Source organism: Camelus ferus, chromosome 15 (assembly GCF_009834535.1).
Source record: "Camelus ferus isolate YT-003-E chromosome 15, BCGSAC_Cfer_1.0, whole genome shotgun sequence".
NCBI classification, from domain to species: Eukaryota; Metazoa; Chordata; class Mammalia; order Artiodactyla; family Camelidae; genus Camelus; species Camelus ferus.
In genome coordinates this window covers 32,628,144-32,646,397 of record NC_045710.1, presented here as the reverse complement: position 1 = coordinate 32,646,397, position 18,254 = coordinate 32,628,144, and the positions used below count along the sequence as shown (strand labels likewise).

At 49.1% G+C, this 18,254-nt stretch overlaps 1 protein-coding gene and 1 long non-coding RNA gene across 4 annotated transcripts in view; one reads left to right on the top strand and one right to left on the bottom strand.

The window, feature by feature from the left end:
• The window catches only part of PRKCE (protein kinase C epsilon), a 470,469-nt gene extending 467,060 nt beyond the window's left edge, over positions 1–3,409 (bottom strand). Inside the window, exon 1 of one of the 3 annotated variants that reach the window (XR_004326300.1) lies at positions 2,125–3,409. Coding sequence is in view for 2 of the 3 variants with exons in the window: in XM_032497439.1 (XP_032353330.1) it covers positions 2,125–2,472 (348 nt within the window). In the remaining variant the exon portion in view is untranslated. The remainder of the gene's footprint in view (positions 1–2,124) is intronic. The other 2 variants (XM_032497439.1, XM_032497438.1) reach the window with 2 other exon arrangements.
• Positions 3,410–4,043: 634 nt separating this feature from the next.
• LOC106729768 lies at positions 4,044–13,726 on the top strand. Its single transcript, XR_001366180.2, has 3 exons — positions 4,044–4,656; positions 9,470–9,533; positions 9,941–13,726. It is a non-coding gene; the product is annotated as an uncharacterized LOC106729768 (long non-coding RNA).
• The last annotated feature ends 4,528 nt before the right edge of the window (positions 13,727–18,254 follow it).

Sequence of the window (18,254 nt, the reverse complement as noted above, 5' to 3'; positions counted from 1 at the left end):
CACTTTAAATTCTCATGTACAATAAAAACATCAGGGACACAGCATATGAATCTGCAGGGAGAATTAGATGGGGAGGCCAAAGGGCCCAGTTCTCCACTGGGCAAGTCGTGGGCAATAGAAGGTGTGGTCCCTACTTCCAACCCTCCCCCATTTGCTTCTCATGTGACCTCAGGTACCCACTTAGCTTCTTTGGGATTCAACATCCTTATCTGTGAAATTTGCCTGTGCACTAGATGATCTGATCTAGGGCCAAGTCCAATGTGAATTTGAGAACGTGAGAATGATAGTCAAACAAGACTAGTGCCCACTGCACACTTCACTGGAAGTGCTCAGTAGTGGGGCTGGGGCCCCTTGTGCCCAAGATTTGGGTGGGCCCTGGCAAAGTATCACCAGAGACACTCAGATACCCTTCCCTCCAACCAGCACCTGTTTTGTGGATAAAAGTAGACCTGTTGTTCATCCTACCCTCTCTCCACCTGACTGTCCAACTCCCTCATCTGCAACATACATGACAAAAGGCCCCACTTTCTCACTGCCGTAGGCATGGTTTTTTTCTTCCCCTTCCTTTTCTAAAACAACTTCAAAATCACAGGTTTTTAGTGTTAAGATCTGGCTCTGAAATTAGTTATCCCTTCAGCTCCCCCTCAGACACGCACTGCTTTCATGAGTGAAAGGGCTAAAGGCCACAGTGTGGAGGGGAAATAGGGGAATAAATGGGAATTCTCGTGGTGGGAGGGAGGCAGCGGCAAAGGCCATTGGTGAACTGGTAGGGAATGGAATGGCCCTGTGTTCTTTGGGATTCCATAAAGGTCTGCCTGCTTCCCAAAGTGTAAGCCACAAATCTCCTAGGGTTGTAGTTGCTGTGGTTTTTTGGAGCTTCCCTGTAAGCCCTGTAACCATGGTTTCGGGCAGACTGCATCACAGCCGTGAGCATAAAGGAAAGAGGCTTTTTCCTATTTTCCCCTAAAATTCTGTCTTCTTAAATATGTACACACACACACACACACACACACACACACACACAGAGTGATATGCCAAGATCACTCGTGTGCAGCCTTTGACCCTAGGACAAAGTTATTCATTTTTAATAACTGAACATCTCTCCATGAGAGTCAGATATCTTTTTGTATAGACCAAAAACCCCTGAAAAAAAATCCACCCCAAACCACACCTGCTCTGGGCGCAAACAAGTAAGAAATCTGAAAATAAAGAAATCCATTTCTTAATTTAACAGCTTCCCTCCAAAAAAGAGCTAAAAACAAGGTTGCTTTTCTGAGTGCCAAGGTTGAATGCATTTGGCTTATTGCATGTGGACAGGGCCTATTTCCAAGTCCATAATATTTTGACAATGCAATCAATTAACTCAGCTTCAGACTTAGAAATAGTATCGCATCAAACAGTGTCTTGAAAGTCAAAACAGGGAAACAATATAACTTTAAGTAGGATTCAAAGCACTGACTTTCAACTACTTACAAAAGCAGAACCATTTTTATAATACAACACTCGCTCTGGATGGATGGGCAATGCGTCGGGCGCAATAAGCTCGGCTGATGTCTCTGGGACCCCGGAGGGGGCTAGAGAAGAAGGCATTTTTCTCCCTGTATGTCAGAAGATGAGCTAACCACCTCGCAACAGAACAGAAATGGAGCTAGCTTCCTCCCGGAGGTAAAAAATAAAACAGCTCCTCACTCGGCTACGCAGGACAAAGCCAGGACGTGAAAGAAGCCTTCAGCCTAGGGTTCCACGTGCCTCTCCAAGGACGGAGGCGCCCACCCACACACAATCACACACGGCCGGCCCACCATGCGCCTGGGGGAGGCGCCGGGTTCTCCGCCAACCTTCAGCACCCGCGGCTCCGGGCGCCCAGCTAGCGAGCTCCTCGTAGCACCCCCTGTCTGGAGGGGGCAGAGGGCCGTACTGTCTTTTCAAGTCTCATCTTCCTTGCCCCAATGCCTACTTCTCCACAACTACTAAGTGGAGAGTGCTTCCCCAAGGGAACTGAGGCATACACACACACCTCCCAGAGGGCAGTAAGTCCCTGCGCTCCACGACCAAAGCCAAGGCCGCGAGTCTTCCCCTGAGACCCCACTGCCAGGCTCCTGGACCAGGAGGCGCTCGACTCACCCAATCCTCAAAGTGGCGGCTCCCGTTCTGCAGCAGCTCCTCAAACTGGATGGTGCAGTTGGCCACGAAGTCGTCGTAGCCGATGGGGGCATCGTGGAAGACGGCCAGCTCGATCTTGCGCCCGTTGCACACATCGGTGACGAACTCGTCGTGCCAGGCCGGGCTGTTGGTCTTCTGCTTGGTGGCTGTTTGGCCGATGCGCGAGTCGTCCACATTGAGGGCGATGTAGGGGTCGAGAAGGAAAGTCTGCGGCCGGGGTCCCACCGCATGGCGCAGCGACCAGGCTGTGGGCTTCAAGCTCACGGCCTCGCAGATTTTGATCTTAAGAAGGCCATTGAACACTACCATGGTCGGGGAGGGGAGTGGGGGCCGGGGTCACTCCGTCCGCCCCGAGGGCAGGAACGAAGATCCGACGCCGCGGCGCTCCGAGCCACGGGGACTCGTGGGTCCCCTCTAGCCCCACCCCACACTCTCCCTACACCTTGTAGCGCTGCGCCCTGGCGCGGGCGATTCTCAGCCAGTGCATGTATTTCCTCGCCGGGTTCCTAACGGAAAACAGGGAGGGGGGGAGAGCTGGGGGACGTCCGTGTTTGGAGCAAGTCTCTCCCCCCCTACCACCAGCGGCACATCCAGAAGAGGAGACGAGCTGTCGGCTCCGCTGCAAGTCGCGGGGGCTGTCTCGCTAGCTCTCCCGGTCCCGGCTGCGGGGAAGGGGGCGCCGCGCCCGGCGCTTACCTACCTTTCGGAAACATAATCCCCGGGAAATTTCGACTCCGGGAGGGGGAGGGGGAGGGGGCGGTGGGACGGGGCGGGGACGAGAACCCAGGGCGCAGATTTCAACCCGGATCCTCTTCGCACACCCAGCGCCTGCCTCTGACCGCGCGGGGCGGGGGATGGACCGAGGGATGTGCAGTCTATCCGGAGGGATGCATGTCGAGAGGAAATGGTCCTCCTCGGAGCCAAATTTTTAAAAATCCTCAAGCCACACGGCCAGCCTCGTCGCTCCTCTTGGGCGAAGCCGCGCCGCGCGGCAGTTGGCGACCGGGAGGCGCCAGGAGCCCGGAATCTCACACCCGCGCGGGCTCGGGAGTCGGGGTGGCCGCCGCTCCGGCTCGGGGCGCAGGCCGGCACTGAGCAGTGCGCAGCGCGGCGGAGGGGCCGGGACTGCGACTCGGCGCGGCCCCACCTCCCGGGCGACGGCGCCCGCCTGCGGCGCTCCCCGCGTCCGGGCTCTCGGCTGAGGCTCGCTCTCTGCCCGCCAGCCCGCCCGCTCTCCCCTTCGGTGTCTTCTCCCTCCGTCGGTGTGCGAGCGAGTCTCCCTCCCTCTAATGCAGGAAATGCGCAAAAGACGTCAGTGTGTGTGTATGTGTAGTGTGTGTGTGTGTGTGTGTGTGTGTGTGTGTGTATACGCGCGCGCGCGTGCGCGCGCTCCTGTGTTTGGGGAAATAGAAAGTTTTGCCAGTTGGGGGAGCAATACGGGAAAAGTGAACCGAGGAGAGGACGATCGAGAGCTGGCCAGCCTGCCCCGGTCGAGGCGCCGGGCGGGGGAGCGGGGGCGGGGACCCCACGCAGGACCCCGGGGAGTGGCGGCCTTGGGGGCGGGGATGCAAGCCCGCCGGCTGATACCTGGTCTGTGGTCTCCGTGGGGAGTCCAAAGGGCCGCGCATCTCTCTGGGCTCTGCGGCCAACATTGCCTTTTCGAGCCAGGGGTCGGGGAGTGGCTGGGGTCGTGCAGCCGGAGGGGACTCAGGACCCTCCCCTGGGCCCACCCCTACTCGGACCGCGGCAGGCCAGGGCAGCCTGCGGAGTATTGGCCAGTCTGTCTGTCATTCTGTCCGGAGACGCTTTGCTCCGTGGTGATGGGGGAAGGGGGAAAGGGAGGGGTGTGCAAGGCTCGGTGTGAGCTTTAAAACATTTATTCTCTCTTCCCTTTCTTTGGTGGCATTCTCCCTTTTGGGGTCTTACTGAACTTATCGGGCTGCAGGAACTTGTTGACAAGTGAAGGCTTAGTAGCACCCTGGCTCGGTTTGTGTGTTTATTTCTTACAAAGTGACTTCATACTTAGTCTGGACCTTGCCTGTGCCCTTTTGGGGGACAGGGTTCTAATCATTGCGCTGACAGCGGCCTTCCGAGCTGCGCGAAAACGGGGCGCGTCTTCGGGGGCAGGGGGGCGAGCGGCGGTGTCCGTGCTAATTTCCTCCGTAACCTTTAAACTCTCGCTGGAAGCCGCGGCGGCGGCTGATCACGTGAGGCGAGCCCTGGGCTGCTGGGGAAGAATTTCCTCCGCCGGGAGCCGCGGCCGGGGAGGGCGGCCGGGCGAGGGACGGCCCCGCGCCTGGGGACGCGAACCTGGGAGGGCGGGCCGGAGAGCGCGGAGGTCCAAGGCGCGGCCCTAACTGGAACAGCAGCAGGGCAGCGCTGGGAAGGGGTCATCTCTGCAACCTGTGAGCCGGAGAGTTGTGCAAATGGAAAAAGAAAACCTCGGCCTTCACCCCTGTGCCAAGTCTGGTCACGGAGTTTGTAGGAATCGTGGTAAGCTGAGTGTTCATCTTTCGAGTCTGGTTAGTGTCGGCCAAAATTTAAAACCCACCTCTCGAGCACTTTTTCTCAGTGGAAAAAGGTTATCATTGCCTGTGGCTTAAAGGTTTAAAAAAGCTTAAAGGCCAGGAAGGAGGCAGTCCCCCGGAACAACAGGATACCAAGCGCAGAACACAGGTTGCAAAAATGATCAGAAAAGTCTCCAGGTGACTATGACAGATCCTCCCCTAAGGCCTGCAGCCACTGCTCTCTCCCCTAGCTTACAAGTTCTCCAAGCCCGCCCTGTTGGATGAAGCAGCAGGGTAGAGAGAATGCAGACATGCTGTCTTAGGGACATTTGGGACTGTTCACATATAAAAAGTCAGGATATAAAATATAAGATAGTTTAAGAAATAAAGATAGATAGATATATGATATAAAAGTTATGTCTTCCAGGGCCACTCCTACCAGCTGGAGGCATATTTATACTCTGTCAGTTTGACAAAGCACATGCGGGATATCTCGTTGCTGTTTAATTTTTACTTTGATGATCAGGACTTTTTCCTCTTTGCTCCTTACTTCCACCATTCTATTCCTATTAAACATGTTTCTATGTTTGTGATGGGAGACAATGGTATGTAGGGCTGGATCTTCTGAAAATACATTTGGAAGCAGAAGCAGAGCTACAGAGATATGAGTGAGATGCTTGACAGATGCAAAATTGATGGGCTACCAACAAACTCAGCCACCAGGAGAATTAATATTTTAATGCAATATTTTTTAAAAAATCAAAATGAATGTAGACTTCCAGGATGGACATACTATTCAAATTTTGCATTAAAAATTTTTTTGCATTACAATATTATTTGTATTGCTGAGTGTATTGGCATCCCTGAAATTTTGTACCTAGGCTGTGTGCTTCACTTGCCTCACCCCAGCCCTGTGGGGAAGTTGAGAAAGGCAACGATTTCATGAAGTCAGGGATTCTTGAGGGTTTCATACCATCTCTCTATTCTTTATCTGGGTAAGTCCTGTGAACAAAGGACAAGGATCGAAAGCCATTGGTCAACATCCCTCCTCTTTCTTGTGTTCAACAGGAAATATTTAGAACTAAATGACACACTAAACTTGAACTTTTTTGCATATTATATTCCCCCCAGCTCCCTAGGCTGGTACCCCAAATATATTAGATAGGGTCTGTTGCCATCTCAGTGACTAGGCATTCTTAAAAGCAATAACCTACAAATTTCCAACTAGGCATTCTTAAAAGCAATAACCTACAAATTTCCAACAGACCTGGACAAGTTTACAGGAAGGCAGCATCTGCCTCTTAGCAGACTGTTACACCATGTGAATAATCAGACTGCAATCCTCAGGTGTGACCAATTCCAGTATGACCTCTCCTTTCAATTACAAGTCTTTCTGTCTGGGGGTGGAGAAAGATGGGGTAACTAAAGACTTGGCCAAACAAACTTTGTTTTGCATTCTAAGAATACTTAAATAAAAAAGGAGAATGTCAGTAGTCAACCTACCAAACATTGCTAATTCCCTGCCCTTATTACCTCCTTATTTCTAAATAAATCTCTCACCATCCTGATCTCAAATTTTGCTGAATAAAAATCTGTATCCACCAGGGGTACCATGGAGATGCCAGTTGTGAGCCTGTTTAGAGGAAAAACCCTTAAATTTACCTGGGGGGACCATGGGGCTAAACGAACTCTCTGGTCCAGATTTCAGGTGAAAGGGAAAACAAGCCCTTGCAGGAATTATAAAATGTGAGACTAAAATTCCAATCAATAATTATTGTGGACTTCATCCATCTCTTGGCCCCCTGTATGGTCCTGAAAGACAGGACTGTGTAAAACACGCTTAGGACCCCAGCTATGGCCTAGTCATCTTGTGATCTTTGGGAGAGGGAAGAGGAATGGGAGAAAAATTATAGAAGAATTTAACAAGATGATCACGATGGTGACCCTCTCCTTTTCAAATGAAGGCTCATGGGGGGGAAAGACTGATAGACAAAGAGGCGCCAGGGCAGTATGATAAGCAGCAGAGGGAGGGCTGCACCAGCCTCTCCCAGTGCACAGGGGCATCAGCCCTTTGCCTGGAGTTGCCTAAGAAGGCATCACCCAGCAGCCCTAGGCTGTTTCGTAGGAATTCCTTCAGAGGCCAGGAGGAGAGGAAAGGGCATTGGAGGCAATGGGGACAGAGTGTGCAGAGCACAGGAAGGGGAGAGCATGGCTGGTTGGGATGAATTAGGGCCCAGGTGTACCTGGCATGTGGCAGGCAGGAAGAGGAGGTGAGGTAGGTTGCACTGGATAATTAAGGCCTCAAAGAGCCTGACAATGAAGCCTGAACTTCTTCCTCAAGAGACCCTGATCCTTCTAACGTGGAAAAGCAGCAAAGCAGTAGTTAAAACTTTAAAAAAAGCAATCTTTCAGGGATGGATATTTTTCTCTCCAATTTCTCTGTAAAAGACACACCCCCAAAACAGGATGTCAGAGAGACAGAAGATCCAGATCTGAAGATGATTTACATTCCACCTGATCAGAAATGCTACAGTCTGTGGATATTGTTCAGCTCAGTAAGAGGAAGGAGGGAGGACACCAGAACCTTAGACTAGCACATTAATATTCATGGCCTTGGTGCTCTGCTAACTGTTGCCATTTACAGAATGTTAATGACTTCTGCAAAGGTCTGCCTGGTCAGGGTCTGTTATACATTCCACACATGCTCCGTGGGACAGAATTCAACCACCTGAGCCCAAGGAGGGAATATGCAGCAACATGACAACACAAAAACCTTGCAGGGTTCTGTTGGCCCTGCTTTGGCCTAGCTGCCCCACCTCCCCTGAGTTTCAGCCCTGCTTCTGCCCCAACCCTGGGCCCACTCTCTTGTTACTGGCCTAGTCTGGCCTGCCATGTCTGCTTATTTGGATCCTATCTCTGCTCTGTACTCTGTTGCAGTGACGCAGAGACCTGCAAGGAGATAGAGGGATCAGTGGTAAGCCTATAGAGCCTAAAGATAGAAGTGGGCAGGAGATGGCCTGGTGCCCCTCCCTCCTCAGTTCCCTTGACCCTGAGCCCCACTCTCTCAGGCGCCATATGGAAAATAATACCACATACCACATCTTCTTTGGCTCTGATGTTGGGCTGTTATCTTGGGACTTTTAAGTCCCTAAATTAATCCATCGATCTTTACTGAGTATCTGCTACATTCAGGGGTAGGTGCTCTTAGGAGGGCAAATAGATACATGGATGAGTCCTACACCAGTGGAGGAGACAGGAAGATGAATTCAGGCAGTCATTCATTTATTTAGCAGTTGAAATTGAGTGCCATGTCCTCTGGGGCACTGGGGAAACAAAAATGATGACACATAATGACCCTTTGTTAGTTGGGATGGGCCAGTTCATGCTGCTGTAATAAACAGTCCCCAAATCCCAAGGTATAACAATAACAGAATCTCTTCTCACACTGCTGAAAGTCCATGGCAGGATGGACTGGGAGCTCTGCTTCCACGTTAGCATCATTCACACTCCTGCATGTAGGCCAACAGAAAAGCCACTACCTGGAACATATCTGGTCACAGGAAGAGAGCAAAGGAAACTCTAGAAGGTCTTACTCAGGCAATTAAATAGCCCACCAGAAGTGCTAACCATCACTGCCACTCACTAGTTGTTGGCTAGAACTGGTCACCGTAGCCTCCATCCCCCAAACAGGTGGGGGCTGGGAAGTTCTTCCATCCTCAGAGGTGTGGAGCCTGGAATATCTGGCAAATAGCACTGAAGACTGCCCTAGACCCTGTCTTAAGAAAATTGGTGCATAGAGACAGCTCAAGGTATAAACACATAGTAAATGGAAGCTAAATGGCACCGTCAGAAAGTGCTATAGTAATTTAGGGAGAGCAAGGATCACAATACAGAGTGGGATAGTTGGACCCCCAGTGGCCCTGGGCCACTGCATACAGAAGACTTCCAATGGCTGGAGAATCCTGCCGACATCAGAGTAGCAACTACCCAAGCTCCTTTTCCCCTTCCCTCAATACGTCTCACCTCACAGGCCCTGCACATCCTTCCAGGGACTTCAGAACCAAATCAGCACTAAGGAGGCATTTGGACCCAGCAGAACGAAGACTTGTGTGTTACACTCTGTAGGATGTGAGAGACCACCTGGTCTATAGTCTTTATTCTTAGTAAATTCCTTTAGTAAATGAGGAAACTCAGTCCTAGAGAAGTTAACTGACTTGCCACACAAGAAATTTTTTAAAAAAAATAAATAACCAAAGCACTGTTTAGAGGTCAAAAACCAGTGCTTGGACTTCCTAGTTTAAATTCACTGTTTTTTCTACAATGTCATGCTTGAGCCAACACAATGCCATGTAATGATAGTAACTCCAATTCCATTTTAATTCCTCAGAAACAAAATATCTGTAAATCAAAAGTCCAAGTTTGTTTTAAGATATTGGTTCCAAATTTAACTGGCCTTGGTCAAATAAATTACTATAGAATTACAATAATTCTTGAGGGACTATGATTTGGTAGAGTTCTTCCTGAAGTTGTTTTGGTAACACTTACCATGAAAACAAAAGGACTTTATTGTTCCTCACTTTCTCTATTTTTAACATCTTCTCTCCTAATGCCAATCAGATGTATTCTCAGCGTATGGTTTTATGACACCTGCACTAGTGTAACAGCTGTTCCCCAAAGCTCCCTGTGGAATTTTTATCAGTTAGCAGAATGACTGATCTGACTGCTCAGATTAGGTTATAGATCTCTAACACGTTCTAGACATTTGGCTAATCCATTTCTACTTCTCATTTACTTTTCAGGATCAAGGAACTCGTGTTCCAGGGCAGGGAACATTGCCTTTCGTCACCAATAACGATCATTCAGGTATAACAAATGTAAAATCAGAGCTGGTTAAACGCACTGGTTCTGTTGCAACCAGTATGTGATGCAGGGTGGCAAATCCTTCTCTCATTTAAGGCCCCAGTGCTCCACGGGCCGGTCCTCATTCTCCCGGCTGAAGCTATGCGTCCTCCTCCCTGAACTCTCCCCCCTCCGTCTCCTCCTCCCTTCTCCTTACAGCCTGTACCTCGTTGTTGGTACCTGGCTTAACTCTGCCACTTCTCTGAAAGGTCTTTAAATTTGGAGACGCAGTAATACCCATCTCCATACTTGCTCTCTAGTATCGTGGAGTCATAGGTACAACTTTGTGCTCTAAATGTTTGTCACAAGGATGGCACTTTGAAATAAGAAGAGTGTCACAAATCTTGTTAACCTCTCCCTTCCTTGCATAGATGAGAGCCTTGGCGAAGGGTGGCTCGCTCCATGGTAACCAGGGATTGTAGTGATGAAGTTACCGGGCGTCTGGGCGGCGTCGCGGTGGCACCTCAGGGCCTGCAGACATCGTGCCCGGCTCCGCGAACCGACAGCGCCCTCTGGCGGACGCGAGCGTGCCCAGCCCAGTTCCTCCGGCGCCCTGACCGCCTCTACTTCCTCTGAGTCCACGGACTGGGGCTCCCAACGCTAGGAGCAGTAGGATTACTGAACAAGCTGAGGGGATAGGTTAAGGAGCAGACCACATGGCAAGGGGCCACTGGCTTTATCCATATGCCCATCAGAAGCAGGGGACAGATGTAGTCAGCGAGCACCTGCTCTATCAAAATACTATGCTCTTTTTTTTTTTTTTAATTAACTACGGGGGTTGTAGCCAACGAACACATCGAGAAAGAGAAAAGATCATGAAGGATCTTGGAGCCTGAAAGGTATTTATGGGCCAGGTTACCCACATCCCAGTAGCTATGACTTAGTTACATGGCCACATGTAACTGCAAGGGAGGCTGGGAAACAGTCTAGTCAAGTGCCAGGAAGAAGAGAAGAGCACAGCTTTTTGGTGAGCAGAGAGCTATGTCTCCCACTTGGTCCTTTCCCCCAGTGCTGGAGATTAGGACGATCCATTTGGGTTAGCTAACCCTCAGTGCAAACTTGATCCATTCTTCTTTTGCCTCATTCTTTCCCTATCTTATGTGTTAAAAAGAGCCAGAAAGACTCTACAGTTGTGGAAAGAGATGCAGGTGCAGGTGTGGGCAAACATAAAGGTGATGAAACAGGAGAAAGAGCAGTGTGCTAGGCTACAGTCGTCTTCCAGCTCCTCCCTCTCCTTGCCCATTAACCGGCCAAGGTGCTCTCACCTTTGGTGCCAGTTGTGGTGTGGTGGGAGACATCGCCTATTGTTTCCTGGGGGGAGGATCCACTCTCAATCCCTGCAAGTGAACTTGATCAAGGTCTTCCTTTCCTCCAGGTGAACTCGGAGATGCTGCAGCGCAGCGTCGGGTGGAAGTGTCAGATGGAGAGTGACTTACTAGGCACCAACTTCAGATGTAATACTATTCTGTACTTTGAAATTTCAAGGAAGCTTTTATATCTATCCCTCTTTGATTACTCCCTTCTCAACCACAAGTTCAGGGCAAATATCATTATCTCCATTTTACAGATGAGGGTCACTGGGATTCAGAGAAGGTAAGGGACTCAAGTGCACAGGATGAGAGCCCAGAGCAGCACCTGGTTCCCTAGACAGGGCCTCCCTCCCATGCTCACCCTTCCCCCTTTTATCTGTGTCTGATCAGGGCACTAGTGGGTGGCTGTTCTACAATTTCCCTGGAAACTAAGTCTCCAGGGAGGCCTCATTGCCCTGCAAGGCAAAGGCTGCTGCTCCAGTGGGCGGGTTGCGTGGAGACACTGGCCCAGACGGGAGAGCAGGCCGTCCCACCCCTCCTCAGCTGCTGCCGCCCACCTGGCCTGGGCGGTGAGGACTGTTAATGAAGGAGGGCTGGCTGGGGCACGCTGCATCTGGTCCAGCAGGCACTGCACTGGGCCGCACCAAGCGGCAAAACAGATGCTCAGAACACAACCTTTGCCGTCTGAGGAACATAGAGCTCCTGGCACCCTGCTCATTGCTTTTCTTGGGGGTGGGGTGGGCACTCACTTACCCCCCTCTGCGTGAGGGTAGCTGCCGGTCAAGTTCTTATCTCACTGAAGGATTTTCTTTTAAAAGTCAACCTTTGTCCACTTCTCTCCTTTCCCCTCCCCTGTCTTTTCTTTCTCTGAACCTGTTGCACTTCTGTTGTTAACTTCTAACAAAGGGAGCTTTTCTGGATTGTTTTATTCTTGCAGATGCAAACAAGCTAACCAGGAGAGCCAAGCCAGGTCCAGCTGATGCCGGCCTGTGTAGGTGGGGTGCAGGAACCAACCATTGGAAGCCCTATTCTGGGACTTGACATTTCCCAGAGAGCTTGGAAAAATCAGGGAAGCCCTGCCCAGGACTAGGTCCCGTTAACCTCGAGTGTGTGGTCACTCAGGGCCCTGCATGGTGGGAGGGTCCCGGTGCCTGGAGTCTAGTGAAGGAAGGAGAAAGGGTATTTTCCTCCTCACTCCCTGAAAACCATGCCAGCTCCTTTTCCTGACCTGAGCCCTGCACCCCTTATCCTGTTTGGCTCAGCTTAGATGGCATTTCTTCCAAGAGAAATGCTCCCCCATCAGCCCTGAGTACTAGTCTACCTGTTGGTTTCCTCCAAAGGCAGAACTACAGCAAAGCTAATATGGCCTAAATTTTAGGGCCCCTCCCTTGCTCCTTCCAAGGCCCTGTTCCTAATTTTATATTTCTAATTTTGTATTCTTTTTCCTAAAGAGGGCTTTTCACATTGTTTAAGCTTCAGGCCACATGAAACCCGGGTCTACCTGTGGTCTTTCCCATTACTCTGCAAACCCCCTGATTCAGGGACTGTGTCAGATTCCCTGGGGTATTCCTAGGTCCAGGGCAAGGCAAGGCTCTCAATCGAGGTTTGTTAAATGAAAAGAACGAAAGGAAGAAAATATCCTTAGCTAGTGCTTAGCTGACCAGTGGTTCTCATTGGAACCCTCAGCACTGTCACCTGGGTGCTCTGGACAGGCTGACCTGGGACTTCAGGACAGTGCAGTGCAGGGTGGAGGCCAGGTGGGAAGCTCAGGGACTTAGTTCTAGGATCTTGGGCAAACTCCTACCTCTCAGTGGGCCCTGGTTAATTCAAATGCAGGGGGTTTGTAACAACTGCCTTACAGGATAACAATGGGCCTTGTGTTACAGATGGTGCAGTACCTGACACTGAGTAGGTCTCAGGAAGTTCCTTTCTATACTCACTCCCTGAGGAACGCTTTGTTTGTAATCCTTTTTATCTCTAGCGCTGAAGGCACCCTCAAGATTACCCTTAGGGCATTTTAACCAGGTGGCTCCTGGATAGTGGGGTTTAGGTCCAGGCACACAAAGGATTGGCTCTGGACCCAGTACCCCACTGAGGATGGCCCTGAGACCAAGTCTGGGGTCCCCCCCCCATACCCAGTTCCTTCCTACATTAAGATAGAGGGCTTCAGGAAAAATTCAGGGAACTCGAATACAAATATAAATAATAAGGGAACAAATCATGTGGCTTACCAGCTTCCGCTTGCAGCTGTGGTTGGCTTTTCCAGCTATTTGACCGAACTGGAGCCCTCAATGGTTGTAAAGTAGTCATTTACCTCTGTCTCTCAGAGAAGAAACTGAGACTGATGTGGTGTCAAACCACCTGCCTCACTAAGCCCCAGGGTTGGCGGGCGGCAGACCCGGAACCGCAGGCCAGGTCCAGGCCCTTGCCACCCTGGCTGGACACGGCCTCCTGCCCCCTGTCCCTCAGCGCAGGATTGACACACACACCGCTCAATTCTTTCAAGTTTCCACATGGACTCCCTCATCTCGTGGGAACCAGGGCACCTGCCAGTGTAAGAACCGACCTTGCCAGCCCAGCACAGAGCTTGTCTTTGTGGTTTCTTCTCTAACAAGAATGGAGAAGTGGTCAATGTTTCTCACGTTTTCCTCTGGTGACGTCCACACAGTCTGTGTTTGCATGTGCCAGAGCTTGAAAATTCAACAGCTCGGTGGGGAGGGTGGCAGAAGGCAGAGCTGGGGGGATGGGAATTTACCATTTACTGCAACATGAGTTCTGCTATTCACTTTTTACGTAGGAACAGTAGTAGCAGTAACAATAACAATCAATAAAAGGACAAAATACATGAAGCAGTGATTTTTTTTTTTTCAAGATGCTGGGTGTCAGGCAACAATGAACAGTGATCCCTCTGAACTGGGAAACAAACCAGGTAAGCCCTGTGACTGACCCAGCCTAAAGCCTTGAGAGAATTTCCAGGCTATAGTGCAATGAGGGGAATGCAGACAGAGCCTGGTGGACTGCTGAGCTGAGGAGGTGGGGCTAACCGTCTGGGGAGACCACAGTGGCTAGAGCTGGTATGAATGACAGTACTGGAGAGGTGAGAACTACACAGAGGGGCTGCTCAGGATTCGGGCCCTGATTAGTGTGCAGATTAGTGTACGTGGGGAAACCACTCGCCTGGGAAAGAACCCCCTGAAAGGATTAGAGGGAGTAGTGCCTGGTGCTAGGAAAGCTGCCTCTTCCCACCAGCCAGAGTGAGAAAGCTCATCATGCACAGTGCCTCAGATCGAGTGCTTAGAAAGGCCTCGCCCTATTAGTCAGGAACTGGTTAGCCCTAGACTCAGCGCTGCACCGTCTCTGCCTAACAATTAAAAAATAAGACTCAAAGGAATCGAGCTATTTCCAAATAACAGCTATGCCCCAGAGCAAAGCTTAAGAATATTTAAGGGAAAACACAAATACCCATTGTACAACAACTTAAAATTCACAGTGTCTGGCATCCAATCAAAAATGACCAGGTATGCAAAGAAGCAAGAAAATACGTCCTATGGTAAGGAGAAAAATGAATCAATTGAAACTGGCAGAGATGTCAGAATTAGCAAAGACGTTAAAATCGTTATTATAAATGAATACCATATGTTCAAAAGGTTAAATAGAGAGAGACTATTAAAAAGACCCCAGTCAAACATCTAGAGATACAAATCTGAGAAGAATACATCAGATGCAGTTAATGGCAAATCAGACATTGCAGAAGGAAAGGTTGAGTGAATCTGAAGACATATCAATAGAAATGATCCAAAATGTAACAGAGAGAGAGAAAAAAATCCTTTTTAATGAAAAGGTAGTCAACTAAGGTGTGGAACAACTTTAAGCAGTCTGGTATATATGTAACTAGAGTCCTGGAAGGAGAGGAAAGGTTAGGAAGGACAGAATAAATATTCAGATCCAACACACTACCTTCTTTTATTTTTGACATTTTCAATGTAGGCAACTAACTTGAAAATTGAAAACTTCTTGTAGGACAGACATGCTGGTAGGCTGTCAGTTTGAGGTCACTGGCATAATGGCATGAGGAAGAGGGGATACCTTGCATGGCAGTACAACTGCATACTGGGGGCAATAGCTTTTCTCCCAGCGTACCACTGCCCAAACTGAGGCTGTCATCAGAACTGCTTAGTAAGATGCTGAGTCTACTTTGTGCTTTGATGGATCTTAAGTTAGCCTTGAAAGGCAAGAACGCTAACAAGAACAATCCAAGGCAGTATCTCATAGGGTGTAACTGGTATAGTATTAAATAGTAAATGTAAGCCCCACTGGTGTAGAGCTAGTGAGAGGTGGGGTCCTGGCTAACTCAAGGGCAGGGACTGCTCCGTGAAGACTGCCATTTTGACTTTTCCTCTGAAGGGAGAAGGTGTACCCTTTACCTGCAGGTCACAGGCTCAAAATCAGGCTGAATTTAGATATGGCTGAGTTCCCTGCAGTCTCCAGGCTGATTTAAATGCAGATATCTTGCTCTTTCTTCCTCTAAATTCTTGCCAACCTGTTTTCAACCCATATCTGAATAGCCAATCATTTTTCTAAGGAGATATTCTGAGTTCTGAAAAGAGCTTTTTTTCCTGTTCCTTTGAAAACCTCCATCTTTTAAAAAATACTGAGTGGACATGCTTGATTATTTGCCTGATGACAAGGTAAGTCTGTTTTGAAAGAATATTCGGGAAAAAAAAAAGCCAGTTGAAATTCATTCAAATGCCTTCTCCCATAGCCTCCTGCACTTCAGAAGTTTCAGGACATCACATGCAGAAGTGCCAAATGCTTTTTTGAGTCTTCCAGCCAAGTGCCCCCAACTAGGTATGTTCCATGTGGTAGAGCATTGTGCAGGGCCAGCTCTACAGCTTGTCAGAAGAGGGTCAGCTCACAGGGAGTGTGGACGTTGGTGGTTACCTTCCAATTGCGAACCAGCAACCCTACTTCCTCGTTGAGGTTGTTTTGTTCTGCTATTGATGCAAGGTTATGTTTTTCTCAGAGGCTGGGTCCTCCCCACTTCTCCAGCCCCAGGGGTGAGTTCCTGATCAGTCTAAGGCTCTAAGCCAATCCCAGGAAGTATTAGGCATGCCCCTTGCCTGTGATTAGTTTAGGAATGAGTGTATGATAGAAAACTATACAGTGAGAAGTGGGAGTGAGGAGTCTTCTGGGGCACTTTCTGAGGAGAAATTGATGAAAAGAAACAGTTCCTTATAGTGCCTGAAATATCACTATTAGTGATTATTTTTCCTTTTGAATTAATTATTGTCCTTTTCTTTTAGATTAATATATTTATAACACAAATAGCTCTGGAAGGAGTAATACTTGGACTCACATGGTTGTAAATTAGTTGGTCAGCTCTCTAAAAGGATTTAGGTGGTATAGTGGGTTGCATGGTGGTCCCCCAAAGATAAGTCTACACCCTAATCTCTGGAACCTAATTCTTGGAACTGTGATAGTTATCTTATTTGGGAGACATGGTCTTTGCAGATGTAATTAAGTTAAAGATCTGGAGATAAGGAGATATCCTGGATTATCTGGGTAGACTCTAAAGCCAATGACAAGGTATCCTTATATGAGGGAAGCAGAGGAGATTCACAGACACAGAGGAGAAGGCGATGTGAAGACAGAGGCAAAGACTGGAGTGATGAAGCCACAAGCCAAGGAGACCAAAGAACGCTGACAGCCCCCAGAAGCTGGAAGAGGTAGGGGAGGATTCTCTCTTACAGCCTCCAGATGGAATAAGGCTGTATGGACACCTTGATCTCAGACTTCTAGCCTCCAGACTGTGAGAGAATACAATTTCTGATGCTTGAAACTTCCTAGTTTATGGTAATTTGTTGCAGTCGCCACAGGAAACTAAGCCAGGTGGCATGGAATTGCTGAGTGTTTAAATGAAATCAAGACCCAGAAGGGGAAGCCTGCTGGTCACGACTCTATAGGGTCAGCCTTTCTTCAGAGTCTCAGCCTTGACCCCAAATGGGCCAATTAGCCTATGCCTTGTCCATCCTCAAAGACGAATTCATAAGCCCTCTGGTCACACATTTCATCCCGACCATGCCTGTAGATGTTACTCCTCACCTTGGTCATATGTCTCTCAGATGCACACCCCCTGGGCACAAGGAAGTGAGATAAAACAGTATGGAAGATTGTTCAGTACAAACTTTTCTCATTTCTGGGGGTACAACTCATAGGGCCCCGTCTCTCTAAGAGCCTTCCTGTTTCTATAAGAAAAAGAACACGTTTGGAGGATTCACTCCTCTAGGTGAATCTGCCCAGGTAACTGACATGGTTGGAGACTCATGCAGCTGGAAGTATAAGTTGGGAGCAAAGGAACTAATGCTTGCTGTGCAGGTACCGTGAGCCTGGCCTGGTGCTGGGTGCTTTACCTACCCAATCTCATTCAATTCTCACAAGAATCACATGAGGTGGGTAGTAGTAGTATTCCCATTTTCATGGGACCACGGGTCACTCGGAAAGGAAATGATAAGGTAGTTGCCTACCTTGGGCTTTGCAGCTTGTTTCAACCCAGGTCTGGTGAGCAGGGCAGGTGTGAGCCACAAGTCTGTTTGAAAAGGGAGGCAGTTCTGTTGACTTCCATTCCGCTTTCCCTGAGCTCCAATCCACCCTCCCTCAGCCTACGGAACACACTGTCCTGGGACAGGTCTATTCACCCTGTTTAAACAGGGCCATTAGCTTTCAGGGTGGTGTCACTGGGAACAGTGCCAGACTCTCCCACCAATCCTTGTAAGAAATTTTCCAGTGAGCATCAGCTAAATTTTTAAGAGAAAAAGGTTCAGCATACCATGAAGAATATAAGTTTTTAACCCCCAATTTCCTGGTCAGTATCACCAATTTCTCTCTTGTACCCCAAAGTTTGGGAAAATGATGCTTCCTTTTCATGGCCTATCTCCTTTGGGAGGTAACTGTCCTTTTCCAGGAAACTGTTCAACTGTCTGATTTTCAAATCAAGCAGCCACACACTTGTTCCTTCAGTTAATACGCTTGGTTCAGAAAAAGCAGGTGGAAGGTATCTCTGGAAAACTGTTCTGGGAATATGCATTAAGACTGATCTCTCCTTCACAGGTCTGTTTGCTCTATTTAGCTGCAGAGTTTACCAAAAACTCTTCTGGTCACTGCCCAGCAGGATCTGCAGTTCAGGTTTCCTTAGAACTTGGACTGGATTCAGGTTCTAAGTCTCTGCCTGACCAGTTACCAGCTTTGTGATTCCCAGTGAATCACTTACTGGCTCTGAGCCTCAGTGTCCTCATCTACACAGAAGAGGCGAGTCATCCCTGCCACCTACTCACAGTGCTGACTTCAAACAATGAGACAGCACACTGAAAACTCTAGA